The sequence below is a fragment of the Alosa pseudoharengus genome, unplaced genomic scaffold (assembly GCF_046254945.1).
Source record: "Alosa pseudoharengus isolate Yale_2024_CS ecotype anadromous, Long Island Sound unplaced genomic scaffold, YU_APseudo_1.1 YU_APseudo_1.1_scf_16, whole genome shotgun sequence".
Taxonomy (NCBI): Eukaryota; Metazoa; Chordata; class Actinopteri; order Clupeiformes; family Clupeidae; genus Alosa; species Alosa pseudoharengus.
This window is the reverse complement of record NW_027468630.1, coordinates 16,904,188-16,922,336: the sequence shown is the minus strand read 5'-3', so window position 1 is coordinate 16,922,336 and position 18,149 is coordinate 16,904,188. Positions and strand designations below refer to the sequence as shown.

General features: G+C 43.5%; 1 protein-coding gene across 3 annotated transcripts in view; it reads right to left on the bottom strand.

Moving 5' to 3' along the window:
* Positions 1 to 12,241: 12,241 nt before the first annotated feature.
* The window catches only part of glceb (glucuronic acid epimerase b), a 38,585-nt gene continuing 32,677 nt past the window's right edge, over positions 12,242 to 18,149 (bottom strand). For all 3 annotated transcript variants that reach the window (XM_076287246.1, XM_076287247.1, XM_076287248.1), the window contains one exon: positions 12,242 to 16,823. In XM_076287246.1, coding sequence (XP_076143361.1) covers positions 15,799 to 16,823 — 1,025 coding nt within the window. In that variant the 3' untranslated portion in view covers positions 12,242 to 15,798. The remainder of the gene's footprint in view (positions 16,824 to 18,149) is intronic.

The following is an 18,149-nucleotide window of genomic DNA, read 5'->3' as shown; positions in this document are numbered from 1 at the left end:
GGTGCTAGTGTGTGTGTGCGTGCATGAGTTCGTGTGAGTTCCCAACTCTTTGTGTGTTTCATCCCTGCACCACTGGAGGCCGAGACAGAGGTGTGAATGAGTGAAGTGTGTATGTGTGAGTCATCCCAACACAAACATGGCTACCTCCCTCCCTCCTCCGCGTTCCTTGTATGTTTAACGTTGGTGTGTCCTGTGCAAGGGCCACGCATCACGCTCCAACCCTACTCCTCTGCACAAAGCCAGATCCAAGCACTACCTTCTGTTTTTTTTTCTCTAAAGCCTTAAATCACAGAGGTGCAAACCTACTCGTACGTCAAAGAGACATGCGATCACCTCAGGACGCACATTAGATGTAATTTATCTGAAGTCAGCAAAGACAGGAGTGGAAGAATGAGTTTCGGATATGGATTCACAGTATATTCAAGGTTCAAGAAGATTCAAGAAGCTTTATCGTCATTCATTTTCATGTAGAAGCGAAATTGATACCCCCCTCCCCCCTCAATAAATAGAAATAGTAAAATAGGTATCAGTCTAACAGCAGATGGGAAGAAACTGTTCCTCAGTCTGGTTGTCTTTGCCTCGATGCTGTGTAGCCTCTTGCCTATTTATTTGTGCTGTGTATTCTAGGAAATGAGCTACACCCAACGCAGGACTCCTAGGCAGCTGCTTGAGTGACATGCTGCTTCTTGCACTGTTGCACTGTTGGACTTACTTCTCACTCTCATAGAGCACCTTACCATGCATACAGAATCACAGGCTTAGTCCCTGCCCTGTCACTGAAAGCGCCTAATGCTTAATCATCCTTAAGCACACTATGTGGATATTTGATTTAGTTTTATTTTGTATATTTAGTGTTTCAGTATTTTTTTTTTATCTTCTACTGTTTTTATTGTTCAGTGGTGTTTTTTAATATGTATATACTTATATTACTTTTTCTGCTGTAAGTGCATGTTGTGTGTAATGTCTGTATGCTGCTGAGACCTTGAATTTCCCCTTGGGGATCAATAAAGTATACCTGTCTATCTATCTATCTATCTATCTATCTATCTATCTATCTATCTATCTATCCAACCAATGTGTGTGAAGAAGAGACATGACAGGTCCTTCCTGCTGCTGTCAGACTCAGGACCAGCCCAGTAGGCCACACAATACATTAGAACTGTTTTGCTGTTAGTAATACATCAAATGTGCGATAATAGGATGCGATAATAAATGTGCGTTTTTCTCAGTCGCTTTGGTGCTTTTCTCACATCACTATTACAGTTTTTCTCAGTCGCTTTGGTGCTTTTTGCAGATCAGAATGAAAATTCTCATAACTATTAGTTCAACCTCCACCACATTTAGTCATTTGTGCACATCATAGTAGCAAATTCTCCTTCCTCTGAACAAATTGAAAATGCTTTTGGACATGTATCAGTTGCTTTCATACAATTCTCTGCTGTTTTTTAACATTATCATTTGCTTATGTCATGTCAGTCAAAATGAACTATACTTATGGATACTGAATAGTCGTTCCCTATAAAACTAATAGTCTTCATTTCATTGCTTGAGTCATTACATACAAAATTGTTGAACTAGTTATCAAATTCTGTCACAATGCTGTAGAATTGCAAAGAGCATACAGTAAAAATGTACGTATTCAGTGTCTTGTACTCACTTACTCCCCTAACTACAGCAATGTGTAACTTTACTGTAGTTTTCAAATGGCTGTACAAGTAGTGTATAGCGCTGTCTTGAGCATGTTCAGGTAGTGTCACCTTTTTTTCTGCCCTTTTTTTGCATTGGAAAACACAGAGAGAACTGTCATAATGAAAACATGACAAAGCCATTTGACTATCTTGTTCATAAACGATGGTATCAAGACTTCTCATTTTGATGACACTGACAGTTTCATTGACATGAATACGTGCTTTTGAGGAATGGACTATTCATTTTGAGCAAGTGACATGCTTTTGCAGGTCATCCACTAGGTTTTGCAGTTTGCACTAATTGTTTTGAGAAATGCACTAACTGCTGTGCAAATTTTAATAGTGATGTGAGAATAGCACCAAAGCGACTGAGAAAAACTGTAACATTTGCACAGCAGTTAGTGCATTTCTCAAAACAATAGTGCAATCTGCAAAACCTAGTGGATAACCTGCAAAAGCACGTCACTTGCTCAAAATGGACAGTCCATTCCTCAAAAGCAAGTATTTATGTCAATGAAACTGCCAGTGTCATCAAAATGAGAAGTCTTGACACCATTGTTTATGAACAAGATAGTCAAATGGCTTTGTCATGTTTTCATTACGACAGTTTATGCTCTCAGTGTTTTCCCATGCAAAAAAAGGTCAGAACTAGGTGACGCTACCTGAAAATGCTCAAGACAGCACTATACTTGTACAGCCATTTGAAAACTACAGTAAAGTTACAAATTGCTGTAGTTAGGGGAGTAAGTGAGTACAAGACACTGAATATGTACGTTTCACAGTTTTACTAATACATCAAATGTGCGATTTATTAGTATCTCTGTGTTTATTAGTACTTCAGATGTTAAATCATCTTTTTAGTATTTCCCTATTTATCCTTTAATCCTTATATATGAGTGCAATACTTGTGGGCAGCTGAAAAAAACCCTGTTGTTGTACATCTGCATGTCCAAGAAGTGTGCAGTAGTGGCGATCCTGCTGATGTGTTGTGTTGTTGCTGTTCATTGTGCGTGTCCTATTTCTACTCCTACTACCCCTGCTATCACCTTTGCTGTTGTAACAATGCAAATTTCTCCATTGTGAGACTATTACCTTATCTTATCTTATCTTATAACACACACAGGAAGCCAGTCAACATCCAAAGCCCATAGGACTGACACAGCTTTACTACGACGGCCTCGAATACATTTTTTTGTCACATTCAGCGAATATAGCCTCGTGCTCCACTTAGTTGTCCATCCTGTTAGTCAGCTATTTGTACACAGCCCAGGGGGGTATTCCAAGTATGAGATTTAGTGACACACCTGGGTAAGAAAACACAGAGTAAGTGGTGGGAACGGCTGAAGTGCCCTTGAGCAAGGCACCTAACCCCTCACTGCACCCCGAGTGCCACTGTTGTTGCAGGCAGCTCACTGCGCCGGGATTAGTGTGCTTCACCTCACTGTGTGTTCACTGTGTGCTGAGTGTGTTTCACTAATTCACGGATTGGGATAAATGCAGAGACCAAATTTCTCTCACGGGATCAAAAGAGTATATACTTAATACTATACTTATACGTAAACCTCCTACAACAAAGCATTGTTTTGTTAGGAGAATGAAGCCATACAGCTCTTCTATTAGGAGATTTACCACTTACTCTGAGTTAACTTACCCAGGGGGGTATTCCAAGTATGTGGTTTAGTGACCTGGGTATGTTACAGTAACTCAGAGAAAGTAATAAACCTCTTACAACAGCCCTATGACATTGTTTTGTTAGGAGAATGAAGCCATACAGCCCTTCTATTAGGATGTTTACCACTTACGAAATAGTATAGTCTTACATATATGTTAATTTTGAATTTGATACCACGTTTCAAAAAAAGTTGGGATGGCGTAACAAAATGTGTGTAATGATAAAGAAAACAAAAGGAGGAATGTTTCACAACTAATTAAGGTAACACGATTGGGCATGAAAAAGAACATCCCAGAGAAGCAGGGTCTTAGAAGTAAAGATGTAGGGATAATTCATCACTCTACGTAAACCTGTGTGCACAAATGATGAAACAATGTAATTTGAATGCTTCTTAACATGAAATTGTGAAGTATTTGGGGAGTTCATCATCTACAGGACATTATTATTAAAACATTCAGAGAATCCAGAGAAATCTTTGCAAACAAGGGAAAGAGCTGAAAAAAACACATGGGATGGCTGTGGTCTTTTGGACCTCAGATGGCACTGCATCAACACCAGACCTGTTTCCAGACCTGTCATTGTATGGGCTCAGGAAAACATTTGATAACCATTGTCTATGTGCACAGTTTGATACTCAATTAAAAAAATGCAGCCAAAATTGTAACAGCCAAAACAGCCAAAATTGTATTGAGACATGATACAGAAAAAAAACACCCATCTTGTCTGGGCCTGAGCTTGTTTAAAAAAGACTGATGTAACATGGAATAAGATCCTGTGGTTAGACCAATCAAAATGTGCCATTCTTTTTGGAAATCATGGACTCATCTGGGCTAAGAGGAGAGGGTCTATCCAAGCATCCAACCTTTCCAACTTGTTTTGGTCCTCAATTCGAAACTCAACATCTATGACGGTGTGGAGGTGCATTAGTGCCTACAGCATGGGTATCTTACATCTGGCAAGGCACAATCAATTTGGAATGAGCTTTTGACATATACTGCCATCCAGGCAATGTTTTTTTCCAGGGAAGACCTTGAATATTTCAGGAAAATAATGCCAAAATGAATTCTGCACATATTTGAACAGTATTTCTCCATAGAGGAAGAGTCCAAGTGCTAAAATGGCCTGTCTGCAGTCCAGACCTGTCAAAGTATCATGGAATGAAAAACATGATTAAAAAAACATGATTAAGAATACCTCATACTGTTGAGTAACTGAAATCCTACATTATATCGGGCAGAAATGGGACAACATTTAATTCTCAAAACTCTAGCAACTGGTCCTCTCACTTCCTAAACATTTACAGAATTTTGTTAAATGAAGAGGTGAAGCAGCACAGTGGTAAACATTCCCTGTCCCAACTTTTTTTAAACATGTTGCTGACATGAAATTCAAAATTATCATATATTTTCCTGAAATAGTCAAAATTTAAATGTTCAACATTTTATATGTTGTCAATGTCCTTTTTGCTGCTAAATATGGGTTGACAAGACTTCTATATGATCACATTCTGTTTTTATTTGCATTTTACACAACGGCCCACATTTTCTGGTTTGGGGTTGATTTCTATTCTAACTTATTTGACTTTACTTTATTGGAACTATTGATTTTAATGCCAATGTACAGTAATGTTTACTGTTGTAAGTGCCTTTGGACAAAAGCATCTGCTAAGAAACATAAACATACAGTATTGCCAACTCTTGCTTGCAAAAGTTGTACAATCCACCAGGCAATCAGTAATCTGGAGCACGGCCACATTTCGTATCCATCCCTGGCATCCTCTGGCAGGGTGGCTGTCTCTGTTGTGGATGTGACTCCCACTGTCATCTTATAGCTACGTAAACCCAGACGGGGCTAATCATAACTCAGGTTGGCACATTCCCTGTACTGAGAGAATCGCCATTGATTAAATGTCTTGCATTCAATCTGAATTTCCTTAATAAAAATAAATGTTAAACATAACAGATCAACACACATTATATGGGGGCATGAAAATCAATTGTTAATTGTGTTTGTTAGAAATGTTATATATTTACATTACATAAATAAAAACACGAGAAGTTCAGGTAACACTTTACTTGACAGTATCGACATAAGAGTGTCATGACACTGTCATGAACGTGTCATAAACAAGTCATAGACGTTTATGACATAACGTTTCTGTCATTAAGTGCCATTCGGTTTTTGTCATAAAATTATTAGGGTTAGAGGTTAGGGTTAGGGTTCATGTGTCATGACAGTGTCATGTCACTCTTATGTCGATACTGTCAATAAAGTGTTACCGAAGTTCATTTTTATGTGTACATCCTGAACAGTGACCACCTGAAAGGAAAACCTTTTCATACCATCACTCCATACTCTTACATGTATTTCTATACTTATTATTAGATAGATAGATAGATATTTTATTCATCCCGATGGAAATTTTAGGCATCCAGTAGCTACACACAACAAACACACATACACATATATATCTCACATACATAAAAATCACTTGCAGAAATGTAAAAATGAAAGAGCATGTGAAGTGATGGACTGACCATTTGATGCATTGACCGTGATAAGGTGCTATGGTACAGTGTGTGCAATGGTGGTAGTGTAAAAGTGAACAGTGCAGGGATTGAACCGTGCAATAACTTTACTTGTTTTTCAATTTTAACTATGACTATGAAAAGCCAAGAATGTAAATATAATAGAATCACTTAACAAACAAGAAAAATAATATACTTTAAGGACAATATATAACAGGGAATACGTTATAAGGTGTAGATGTTATGACCACAGTCCAGATTGTGTAGGAGGGCTGATATAGCCTGTAAAACATATACAGTAACATACAAATTGCCCTTTTTGGGACAAATAATAAACTGAACTGAACAGTCAGGTGGACAGCAGACAAAGTGATATGATGGTAGGGGCTGAGAGAGACAGGCTCATGCTGAAAGGTCCATTTCTCCCCTCCCCTTTTGTGTTGCATTGAAAAGTTGGATGGCCCTGGGGACAAAGGACCTCCTCAACCTGTCTGTTGAGCATGACAGTGACAGAAGTCTGCCACTGAACATGCTCCTCTGTTTATTGCGTGTGCTGTGTAGTAGGTGATGGTCATTGTATGATCGCCAGCATCCTGCTCATGGTCCGTTTTTCTGCAGTTGATGTGAGTGACTCCAGGTCAATGCCAACAACAGAGCTAGCTTTCCTTACCAGCCTGTTCAGTCACCCAGTGTGCCTCTTCTCAATGCTGTCTCCCCAGCACACCACATTATTATCATTAGTATTACTCTATACACATACTGTCCTTCCACCCTAATACATATTGTACATAGCAATCATTTGAAAAGACAGTTCAGTTCAGTTCAGTTAAGGAACATGACTAAAGGGTGTCCTTTTAAAAACATAAGTGAGTAGCTGAGCTCTCTCTCCTCTCGGCGGCCCGTGCCAGGGGAACTCATTTGCTGCTCACTCAGGGGGCCCAGTGACAGCGTCTGCCAACCTCAGTGCACCCGAGCGCTCAGTCCACGCTGGCAACCCCACTTAGATGAGTTAATCATCAACCCAGCGGCAGCCGCAGCCAAGCCACAATCGCAGCATGCTGGAGATCATTACACACGCCAAGACTGAGGCAACCAGGAGAGTGGACATGCACTACAGTGACAGAGGGAGTGAGTGTGTGTGTGTGTGTGAGACTTGTGTGTTGAGATGGTGTGTTAGAGCGATCCAGCTGTGAGTATGAGTGTCTGCTGAAACCAACTCGGGCATCTTCAGCCACGGCCACACTGACAGGCACTGTGATTTATGATGATGGCCAGACACTCCTTGAGCAGCAGACAGCACAAAAGGCAGACAGCTCTGAGAGACAGTGACGAGGCGGACCGCAGAAAAAAAACATATGTTTAGCATTCTGCCCGAAGGCTTGTTTGGGATCATTGGAATTGTTCTGTCAGATGCTGGACAAACTCAGGAAATCGGTCACAGAGGTGCTAGAAGTGCCAACTGCCCTTTTAACATCAATATCAAATCAATCAAAGTAATTAGATCAATCGTTAGTATAATTCATTACCTGATAAAACAGGTCCTGCGATGGGATCTGTGCCTCCCCCAGTTTATTCCCTTTTTTCACAATACAAAAATAGCGGCCAATCCTACATGACAACTGATTTGACAACCTACAATTTATCAATGGAAGGAATTTAATTATTTTTTTTATCATATTGTAGATAGTCTTCTGGATGGATTATCTGAAAGTAAAGCACATTGTTGTTTTATAGGTGAGGCTGGAAACATAACTCCACCCTGCCTCTTTAAGAAAGAGTTAACAAAGACTTCAGTTCATCTTTATTTGCCAAGTACATGTGCATTGGAATTTTTGAATCACAAGCATAGAAAGAACAATGTTTTAACAACAAAAACACAATAGAAAACAATAGAAACACAAGATTGTAAAGAGTATAGACAACACACTATTTAACCTGCATCATGTTGATTGCACAGTTTAGGCCTGCACCAGCCTGGGCTCGAACCCACAATGCACAATGACAATAAAGTGGAATCTAATCTAATCTAATCTAATAAACCTGCAGCACCACAGACTGAAAGGCGAGCATCCAATAGGAGGGGCAAAACCCATGGATGCCCAGTCTGTCGCTACTGCATGTCTCTTGAATTTCCCCTTGGGGATCAATAAAGTATCTATCTATCTATCTTAAAGGAACAAGACAACTTTTGGGGGGGAATTAGCTTATTTACCATACACCAGAGTAAGATAAGAGGATACATACCCCTCTCTTCTCTGTACGTGCAATAACCCACTCTGACCTCTGTTAGCCTAGCTTAGCATAGCTCACTAGAAGTGGGTAACACCAGTTAGCCTATAGCTTCTTTTTAGCTATAGCCTCCCCATGGGCTAACTGGTGTTACCCACTTTCAGTGAATTATCCTGTCCTTTAAAGTGACGGAGAAGGAAGTGGAGATTAGCTACTTGTGTTCCCCAGTTTCAAAAGGCTTAGGACCTGCACTGTGAAATGTCCCGATTCGTCCAGCTTCGGAAGACAGACCGTTTATTCTCTCATACCATGGCTTTGCAGACAGAGTTCCATTGAACTGAATGGGCCATAATGTATGTAATGGAGGTCCGATACTTTTTTATATTGACTGCTGCAAAAAATGAATGACCGCTGATTATACAAATGCACCACGGGAAAACATTAACATATAGGACCCATTTAATCTCCATTGGAACCCATTACTGTGTTTGGGGAAAAAGTCACATGATAATTTATGGTGAGTGTATGCTAGTATAGCTGCCATGTTATATCATGACAAGATGTTCCTTGAAAGTCAATTTTAGATGTCAAGGACAAAGACCTACTTGAAACATTTTTCTAATTAACATTTCTAATTAAATTAAGCAATTCTTAGAGCCTACAGTATGTTCAACTCTCAGAACATAACTGAAATTGCAACAATGAGACACCACAATGTCATGCTTGCATGCCATGCTTGTGATATTATTAAGGCAAATACATGTTGGTAATGTTTGTGTGACTAAGCTATCTTTAGTTGGGCATAGATTTACAACTATCTGTGGAGAAAGAAATGGTCTTAGCACTTCAGTTAAAGGTAGAGTAAGGGATAACACTGTAACATTAATCTATTCACAATCTGTTATAGCTCTCTATTCTTTGAGTAGGCCTACAATGTAAAAAAAAAAATAGTAGGCCTACAGTACAATACTATTTTCATCTAAAAATATTGCATTTCTGCAGTAAAGTGCAGTACTATCTGGTGCAATGCAGTTCAATCCAAAATATTGCATTTGCTGCATATGAAATGCAAATAATAGTTTTGATACTCATAAAACTGCCGTTTGACACTTGTAGTGGTGCAGTTATTTTTTGTAAGGGTGGGGGCAGCCTGTCTCCCACACAATAACAAAACACTGTGGAGTTTCTCGGAGAGCAATGAAGGGAAGAGTGAGCTAGTCTTTGACTATAATATAATGTAAGCTGCTTTAGACAAAAACCTGCTAAGAAACACAAACATGTCATCCAGCGTCACTTAACCTAATCTGAGTACCCAGAAGTTCGCATCATACACTTAACCCTACCTTTCACAAGAACAGTGACATGACCTAAATACTTCAATTGTCTACAACCATATACCACCAGGTGGCAGTGTTTTCTAACCTAACTGAATGGCTGCAGTAAACCACACAGTTAACCGAAAAACATTTTCTTTCTCTATCTGTTCCCTTTCCCCCATTAACTTGCTGTCCATTGTTTCATTCAATAGAGCGCTACAGCATTCTCTATTCTCTAGCGTGTAAACATGTCATTAACAGTGGATGAATCTACCACGCAATACAGCAGATCTCTCAGGGAGATTGGCCACCACTTTGAGTTAAATGCTCCTCTGTTGCTAAGTGCCAAGGTGATTCAACCATGAGCAAGATGACAGGTGGGCCTAGGGTCTTCGTCTCCGACACATCATCAGCACCTCTCCAGAAGGCAGAAAGGGCTTCGTCATGTAGCAGACAGAAAAACATTCAAGGCATTGATGGCACATTCGTTTTAGTTTCTTTTCTGTGTCCCACACCAGCTGCTGGTGGAAGACAAGCGATGAGGGTAGTCGTCTGCATCCTGACCTCCCTTTGTTTACTCGGCAGTTTGTTTGCACTTCCTGTGCTGTGCTGTGTGGCGCACGTTGGGCTCGTCTGGCGAAGGTTCCCTGGCGGAGCTGAGGCTGGGGCTGCTTGGCCTGCTCTGCCCTCCATCTGATTCATAATTAAAGAGCCGTCGGCTGCCAGCGCCGCGTCGTGCCTCGCTGCAGAGCCGGGCTGGGCACGGGGAGCAGGCCGCACCCCAGCGGGTACAATATGCCAGCCTCACCGCGGAGGCAACCTCTGACACCACTGCCAGTGTCACAACAATCTTCACGGCACGTCGGGCCGAGCGGGGGACAGAGAACATGACAGTGACCACAGCTTTGTCTCACGTTTGGTTTTGTGATGGTGTAAACAGCCAACAATGGCAGGAAGCACCCAGGCACATGGTCACGTCAGAGAGAATACAAAGTGGAGCCAGACCCATGAGAGGGAGGGAGAGAGAAAGAGAGAGAGAACAAAACATAGCTCGGGTCTGAGAGTCTGAGTCTCGTCTGTGCGTTCCTGGGAGGTGAAGTGTGATAAATCCACTTTGCACGCTACATGGCTTGTGCCCCCGTCCTGGAAAAAAGAAAGCACGCAAAGAAAGAAAAGAAGAAAAAAAAAAAAACATAAACAACAAAAACAAATCCCACTTCCTGGGCAAGCCCTCTCTCCTCCCCTCTCTCACCCTCAAAGCCTCCATCACCACCACCCCCACCCCACCCCACAGAGGACAATTGAATGACGGCGGGTTCAGCCAGGTGGTAATCAGATCTGGTGGCAATAGAGCGGGAGCCGCAATCCTGGCCTCCACAGCGCCATGAGTTCCCCTAATGCCATCAGCGTCATCCAGACGAGGCCGCCGGAGGAAGAGTAGGAGCCGGGGATGGAGGCCTGGAGCCGAGGCTACTCATTAGCCATGGGAGACAAACGCCCTGTCAGGACTGAGGTAATGCCATTGCCATTAGACCTGGAGCGGATGGGGAGGGACTGCAGACCTGGAACAGATAGAGGGAGCGAGAGAGAGATAGAGAGAGACTGTAGACCTGGAGCGGATAGAGGGGGACGAGAAAGAGATGGAAACTGTAGACCAGGAGCGGAGAGATAGAGAGAGAGTAAGAGAGGGCCAACAGAGGTCCAGAAAACACAGGTTGACAAACTCCACTGGCTTTTATGGCCTGCTGAGATACACCTCATCGAAAGCCTGACTGATTAGGCACTGAGGCTCTGTGCTGTGTAATAGCCCCTTCACTGCCATAATGCCAGAGATGTGTGTGCATGCGTGTGTGTTGAGAATTGCAGTGAGTGTTGTGTGTCTGAATATGTGGCAGCACAGTTTGTGTTCCAGTCTCTCTGCTTGTATGCACATGGAATGTAAAATGTAACCTCTAAATATTCAACATGAACTTTATTTTCTTAAACCTGACATGTTTAACACAGGCAGACACATTTAGGAAAAAGAGGCCTTTATTTTACAACTTCTTAAAAAGCAATTTAAAGCACAAAGATTCAACTCTTATATAAACACGTTTTTTTTTCCTGCATAAAAATGGTCACATGTGCACATTGTGCTTGGATTGCAAAGTTTGTACAACCTCTCTGGATGCCTGCTGCTACAGCAACCCAGTAAACGGTTTATTGCATACGTCACATGTGGCTGGGGTCTCTCACACACACACACACACACACACACACACACACACACACACACACACACACACACACACACACACACACACACACACACACACACACACACACACACACACACACACACACACACACACACACACACACACACACACACACACACACACACACACACACACACACACACACACACACACACTTTTACTGGACAAAGAAAATGAAAGACATGAGAGACATAAAGATGACTAGACATTCCTATATTCCACAGTGAACAACAATAGCAGCTTCCCAAGAAAGGCGTTGCACATTGTCCAGAAATAAAAAACAAAATTGATGAGAATAAATAAAAAAAAGAGTAAGATACTAAGGCGAGGATCACACTGGCCAGCGGCAAGCAGCAAGCGCAAGTAACGCAACACTCAGACCATAAGTTCTATCTCGTTCCTAAGTAACACAAATGGTTTGCCTAAACTGGCAATTGAATACACTCGCGTTGCGCTTTGAAAGTTGAACCAAGTTCAATGCTCAGCTTGTTCAACTCTAGCGCTGCCACCGTTCCGCTGCCGAACCATAGAGAACAATAGGAAACCTGCCGCTTGCTGCTGGCCAGTGTAATCCCCGCCTAATGTTGTGCTTAACTGCTGTTCCCTTTGATAGACAGCTCACCCCAAAAGAAAAAAGCTACCCTGCCCTATGGAAACTAATAAAAGAAGTCCTGGTACAAGAACTAGCCCCCCACCACCAAACAAAAAAGTATAATGCCACCAGAATGGTTTTTCGAAGCTCAGTTCAGTTCGATCACAATCTGTGCAGTCGCACACAACCCTTTAAACAGCTGTGATTTTTAATTTTTAAAAAGTATATATTTATTGTTCATCTCTCGTCATGCTCTACATAAAATCTAAAACTCTCAAAACTAAAAAGTCTTTAGATAGGCAGTTCCCTTCTCTGTGGGACACAAACGTTTCAGCACTTCTTCGCACTTCTTCCGACGCTAACAAATGCTCCATGGCACTATTAGCATATAAACAAAAACAATGACACGTGAAATGAAATAGCCAGGCTTTTAAAGACTTTGGTATAAACGAAAAAAAGAAGGAAAAAAAGTAAGCTGCACAGTCCCTTGTGGTAACAGTTTTTAGTTTCCCTTTAAAAAGACATACTGCGCTTTTAGTCCCATTGTGTGGCAAATGTGCATAGTAATAGTCATGGAAAAAAGACGATAATCATAAAAATGTGAATGCTATTAGGCTCCCCTCAACCCTAGTGTCATGAGCTCAACAAATGGTCTGTATCGGAACAACCCCATCAGCGCTGCAGTCACAGCCACTCTGATAGCGGAGAGGCCCATGCTGTAGGACTCTCAGAGGGTTTAGAGTAGTTTGGCATCCTAGACGGCAGACAGATGGACATGCCAGGGATGTGGTCATCGCAGAGGTGGACTGACATGACCCCATCAGAAGGGGCTTTTACAGTCTGCCGTGCCCTTGTCAGGACCGACAGGACTGTCAAAATGCAAACAATGCACATCTGGAATCCCTCTGACTTCCGTCAGACAACAGCCAGCCGCCGACTCACAGAGAGCAGACCAAACGTAACAGTACTCAACAGGACTATGCAGAGTGAGTGAGTGAATGAGTGGAAGATCTTGGTCAATTCTTCTGACCAGTGGAAAGCTTTGCATTATTCAGGCACAAAAGAAGTGTGGGAAGTCTGGTGACTGAAGACTCTTTGATAGTGGCTAAGCGTGGTTCTTGAACCAGTTGCCAGACTGAAGATAATTCTGTTGTAATATTCTTATCTTTCCTATGGACATTGAAAAAGGAATGATGTTAAAAAAAAGATGATGAAAAAAAAAAAAACACTTGCTCGCTTGAATCTTAAAACCATAACTGTCGATGTGAATGGAATTGAACACTGCAACCAGCGTATTATATTCTGCCTTTAAGCCACGCATGACCGGACTTTAATATTCTGTTCCTATGACCGCACGGCAACAGATGAACACACATCTTGAGATGCACTCTAATCCCACATTCCCAGTCCTATTAAGTAGTGGTGTTAGGGGGTAGCCCCGCGCCCACCTCCTTGCTAACTCACATGCAGCATCAAAGCCCAGAGATTAAACAGGTTAAGCCGTCGCAAACAAGGGATGAGGAAAAAGACCAGCTGTCATTGGCTGCACGACACTGGGGAACATCTCGGCCAACACTGATGTCCAGACAATCCTCCGGGCCGCTGTAATGACACCAGCAAGCCGTTTGTTTGCTTGCTGAATTTGCCAGCGACTAAGCTGAGGCTGTATTGTTGTTTTAACCACATAGGTCCACACAAGCATCCATACACACACACACACACACACACAAATGGTGAGGTATCTTACTAACTCGAGTAAGAGAATCCGACAAAAGAAAATTGAGAGTTGGGTGGGGTTATTAGGCTGCCACTGAGTTCCAGCTGCCAAAAGCATCTCGTTCCAATGATGATGAACAAGAGTCAGCTAGAGGTTTCATGAGTCAGCGCTAAACTGAAGTAAACAAAGCTAGACTAAAGAGTCAGCACTAAACTGAAGTAAACAAAGTTAGGCTAATGCTTTATTCTGAAACTATTCCCTTATATATTACTGTATTCTCCTCTGTGTTAGGAAGGGTCGAAAGGCAAGGGAGTCTGAAATGGAGAAACAAACAAATGTTGCGTATGAAATCCACTAACATTGGACTACAGGACTGGATAAATGTGTTGAGAGATTCATACAAGGCATCACTATCACACAAGTAAAGTGCAAAGTCTTCAACTTGAAGCAAAGATGAGAAGAGGTTTGAAGTCGCAACCTTCAAAACAGAATAGGCCTTTTACAACATCACTGTGAATTTCTTTCTTTTTTTTTTTTAGTTTGTCTTTGACATAACAAATCGATTTCAGCTTGTTTTAAAGATCTGCCTGCCACTGACTAAAGAAGAGGCGATTGAGGGGAACCCAACTCTAACGTTACAGTCATGCTAGGCTAAATTCCCAAGTCAGTATAGGCCAAATGTGTTAATCCTTTCCCTTTGTTGTCTTGGATTACACTCCAAGCTCCTCCTCCGACAACTAAAGAGGGCAGATTTAGAAGTTTTTTTCCCTCCCAACGCCACAATTTCCTACCTTTGAGGGGGAGCGTGTGCTGACAGCCGGTCGCGGGCCAAAGCCTTTAGGCGTTTGCCCGAGCGCCTCGCAAATGCACCATTTTAGAAAACCACCATCCCGCTAACCTGAGAACATCGCACCGAAACCCTAACTGGATTACGGGCCCTGCCGCTGCAGCATCAAAACAGACACAAGGTGATTGTGGTGAAGCTCCATACTCAACGGGGGGCCATGTTATGGAGAGGGCTAACAAAGCTATTCCAATCTGGGACTAGTCTCCTCGGGGAGAGGGCTACTGCACAGCAAGGAATGGGAAGGAATTCCCACAACAAAGGAAGATCACTTGTAGCAAAATACACCGCTAAACTAGGCTCACCCAAAATTTATATTTTATTTTTTTATTTTTTTAAACCAGGGACCTCTCTCAGTTACTGTAAAATTAACTGTCCATATAAAAGGCAATCTTTTCACACACACAAGAAGGTATCCTTCTTGATATTTTTGATGGGGTTCTGTCATAATAGAGAATTTGCTTCGGTTATATCCGTAATTACTCATGTTAATATGTTTGGTTTTAGCTCTCTAATAATAAACAATTCTTTCTCTCACACTTTTAACTTTTTCATCAGGAAAAAAAGTAAAAGAGCCCAGACATCTCGGGAGTTAATAACTCACTGTATATTCCAGGCCTGAAGATTTCTAGTGTAGACTCGAGAATAAAATAATCCTCACCACGACCCCATCAGTAAACGGCAAACTGCTGGGAGCCACATTTCTTTGTATGCATTACTATGCATTACCGCTATCACAGCAAAGATAAGCACTGCAATTACAGTTTCAGGAAAGAAAACTGCACACTACTAAAAGAGTTCAGTAACTTTTCTAGGCTGGAACCTGCAACACACCACTTTTCACCATTTGGACACTGCGTTCCGTCTCCAGCACCGGCATGGTGTGACTGGACTTGTCCGCAGGTGGGTGCGCCGCCGTCCACCCCCTCCCCAGCTGGGTGGCGGTGAGCAGCCCTAGTTGTGCTTGGCCCTTCCTCCCTTTAGGTAGCTTTTCCAGCGCTTAACAAAGTCCCTAAAGATGGGCGAGTTGTCTATGGTGCCCAGCAGCTGCAGCTGGTTAATGTGCGTGGTGTGGTAGTCCCAGCGGGCCAGGTTGGGGGCCGAGCCCAGCATAAAGTGGCGAAGGTCATAGATGGTTCCGGAACCCGTGTCGTAGAGTGGCAGCATGGCCTTGAGGGACTCCATGCCCTTGCTGAAGAGCTGGCCGGCGTCCCTGCCCAGCTTCTCGCCCGCCGTCTCGGCCAGGTCATACAGGCCGACGAGCGAGTAGATGAAGCCGTTGAGTACGAAGGAGCTGGGCGTAGTGGGGTACTCCTCGTACCAGTCGTACTTGTTCATGAACACGGCCTTGACGCCGTGCTGCTCCGAGGGCATGCGGTACGGCCCCGTGGCGCGCAGGGCCGCCCGCAGGTACACGTCATCCTTGGTCAGCAGGTAGGCGCGCACCAGCGTGGACATGGCCTGGCCCTGTGCCATGGCCGAGTACCAGCCGGGCTCCAGCGCCCGGAAGCCCTCGCCCAGCTTGCGCGTGACCATGATGGGCCAGCCGCCCCGCTCGTCCTGGTTCCGCACCAGCCAGTCGCTGGCCGCGAAGAAGGCAGCCATGTGCGAGGTGGTGGAGATGGTGACGTTGTCGATGGCGCCACGCCCGCGGAGCACCAGTTTCACCACGCGCCGCGGCATCGTCTTGGTGGCCTTGACGGCTTTCGTGTTGGACAGGCCGATGCCCTTGCGCAGGTCTGTCAGAAGGTCCCGGGTCACTGTGGTCCAGGCGGTGCGGGGGCCGATGCCGTAGGTGATGTCCCGGTCCTTAAAGGCGATGAGCTGCGAGGTGGTGACGTAGTGAATGACAAACGGAGGCCCCTTCTCTGTGGTTTCCAGGACAACGGAAACACTCCCGTTGGACACGAACTTCAAGTCGAAGGAGATGATGAAGTCCTTTGTGTTTCCCAGCGGAAGAGAGACACCTTCGGAATTCTCTGCGTCAGATGTAGAAAAACGAGAGAGAGAGAGATAGAGAGAGAGAGAAGAGAAAAAAAAGTTTTAGACACATCTTCTCATTAACGGCAGTAGCTCTCTGGCAGTCCTCCCCCTCCACACAGTTTTGCTCTGACAAAATATGCACAGCTCTGAAGAACCGCTTCCCCAAGGGAGCCCGGAGCACGTGCCACTGCTCTCACGAGATAATTAGAGAGCCCTGTCTCTGGAAAACCAACGCTACTTGGCTGAGAGCCTAGCTACACAAAATAATAAAAAAAAAGTTAAAAAATGTGATATGTGACAGAGCGAGCTAAAGCTTGGTGCTGCATGTTATCGTTTCTCCAAACGGCGAGGCTAGCAGATGTAGCCGCCGCAGAAGCCTCCCGCAGCCTGATGTCAGGCTCCAATCAGACAGCCCCCGACACACCTCCGCTAGTTGTACATGTTGGCTTTTCAAAGCTCACCACCCCCCTCCCCCTCTTTCGCTTTCTCAGATCCTCTGCCTGCAGAAACACTGTGTTAAGGTTCCAGTTGTGCAAAAACAAAGAGAGAGCGAGAGAGAGAGAGAGAGAGAAGAAAAGCAGAGGAACGCCCCGAGTCAATTCCTGAAAGAACGGGAGAACGTAAGCGAGCCAGCGGAAGACTGTCTGGCAGGCCATTTCGACTGCTGTTTAATGCACTCATAAATCCATTACTTAAGGCAATCCTAGGAGTAAGTGGATTTGTACTGTGTCCCTGTGATTACTCTGCCATCAATAAAGGATGAGTAAGGAATACAGACGAGATCTCATCTCCTCGCCACTACTTATCAAGCCCACTATGGCTGGGCCACGCTCCTCAGCGGGCTCCACCGAGATCGATGTGCCAGGTGGTGACACCAATTACTGACTCCTTCAACAACAGCCCTGCTAATTCCAAAGGATATTGATTAGCGCGCCGCTAAAATGCATTAGTGTATTATTAACGACAAAATACATATCAGCACTCAAGTCACTTAGGCTTCTGTGTGGAGATTTCAAAGCTGACCATGTTCACACCACATCCGGCTGGCAGGAGTTTTTGTGTCATAAACATGCATGAATTAGCTGGTTAAAATCTCAAGAGGATGTTACAAGCGGCTGCAGTATTCAGGTACTGAAGGTACACACCTGGCAGGGGAAAACAGAGGCTGGAAAACAGTGCGGATGAATAGAATATGCCAAGAACTTATTTATTATTGAGTAAACACAGCAGGTGGATATCTGGCAGAAACATGATTTTTTTTTTTTGTCAGATTTTCAAATTCACTGCCAATTCATTCAGTGCTCTGACGTTTTGACAGAGAC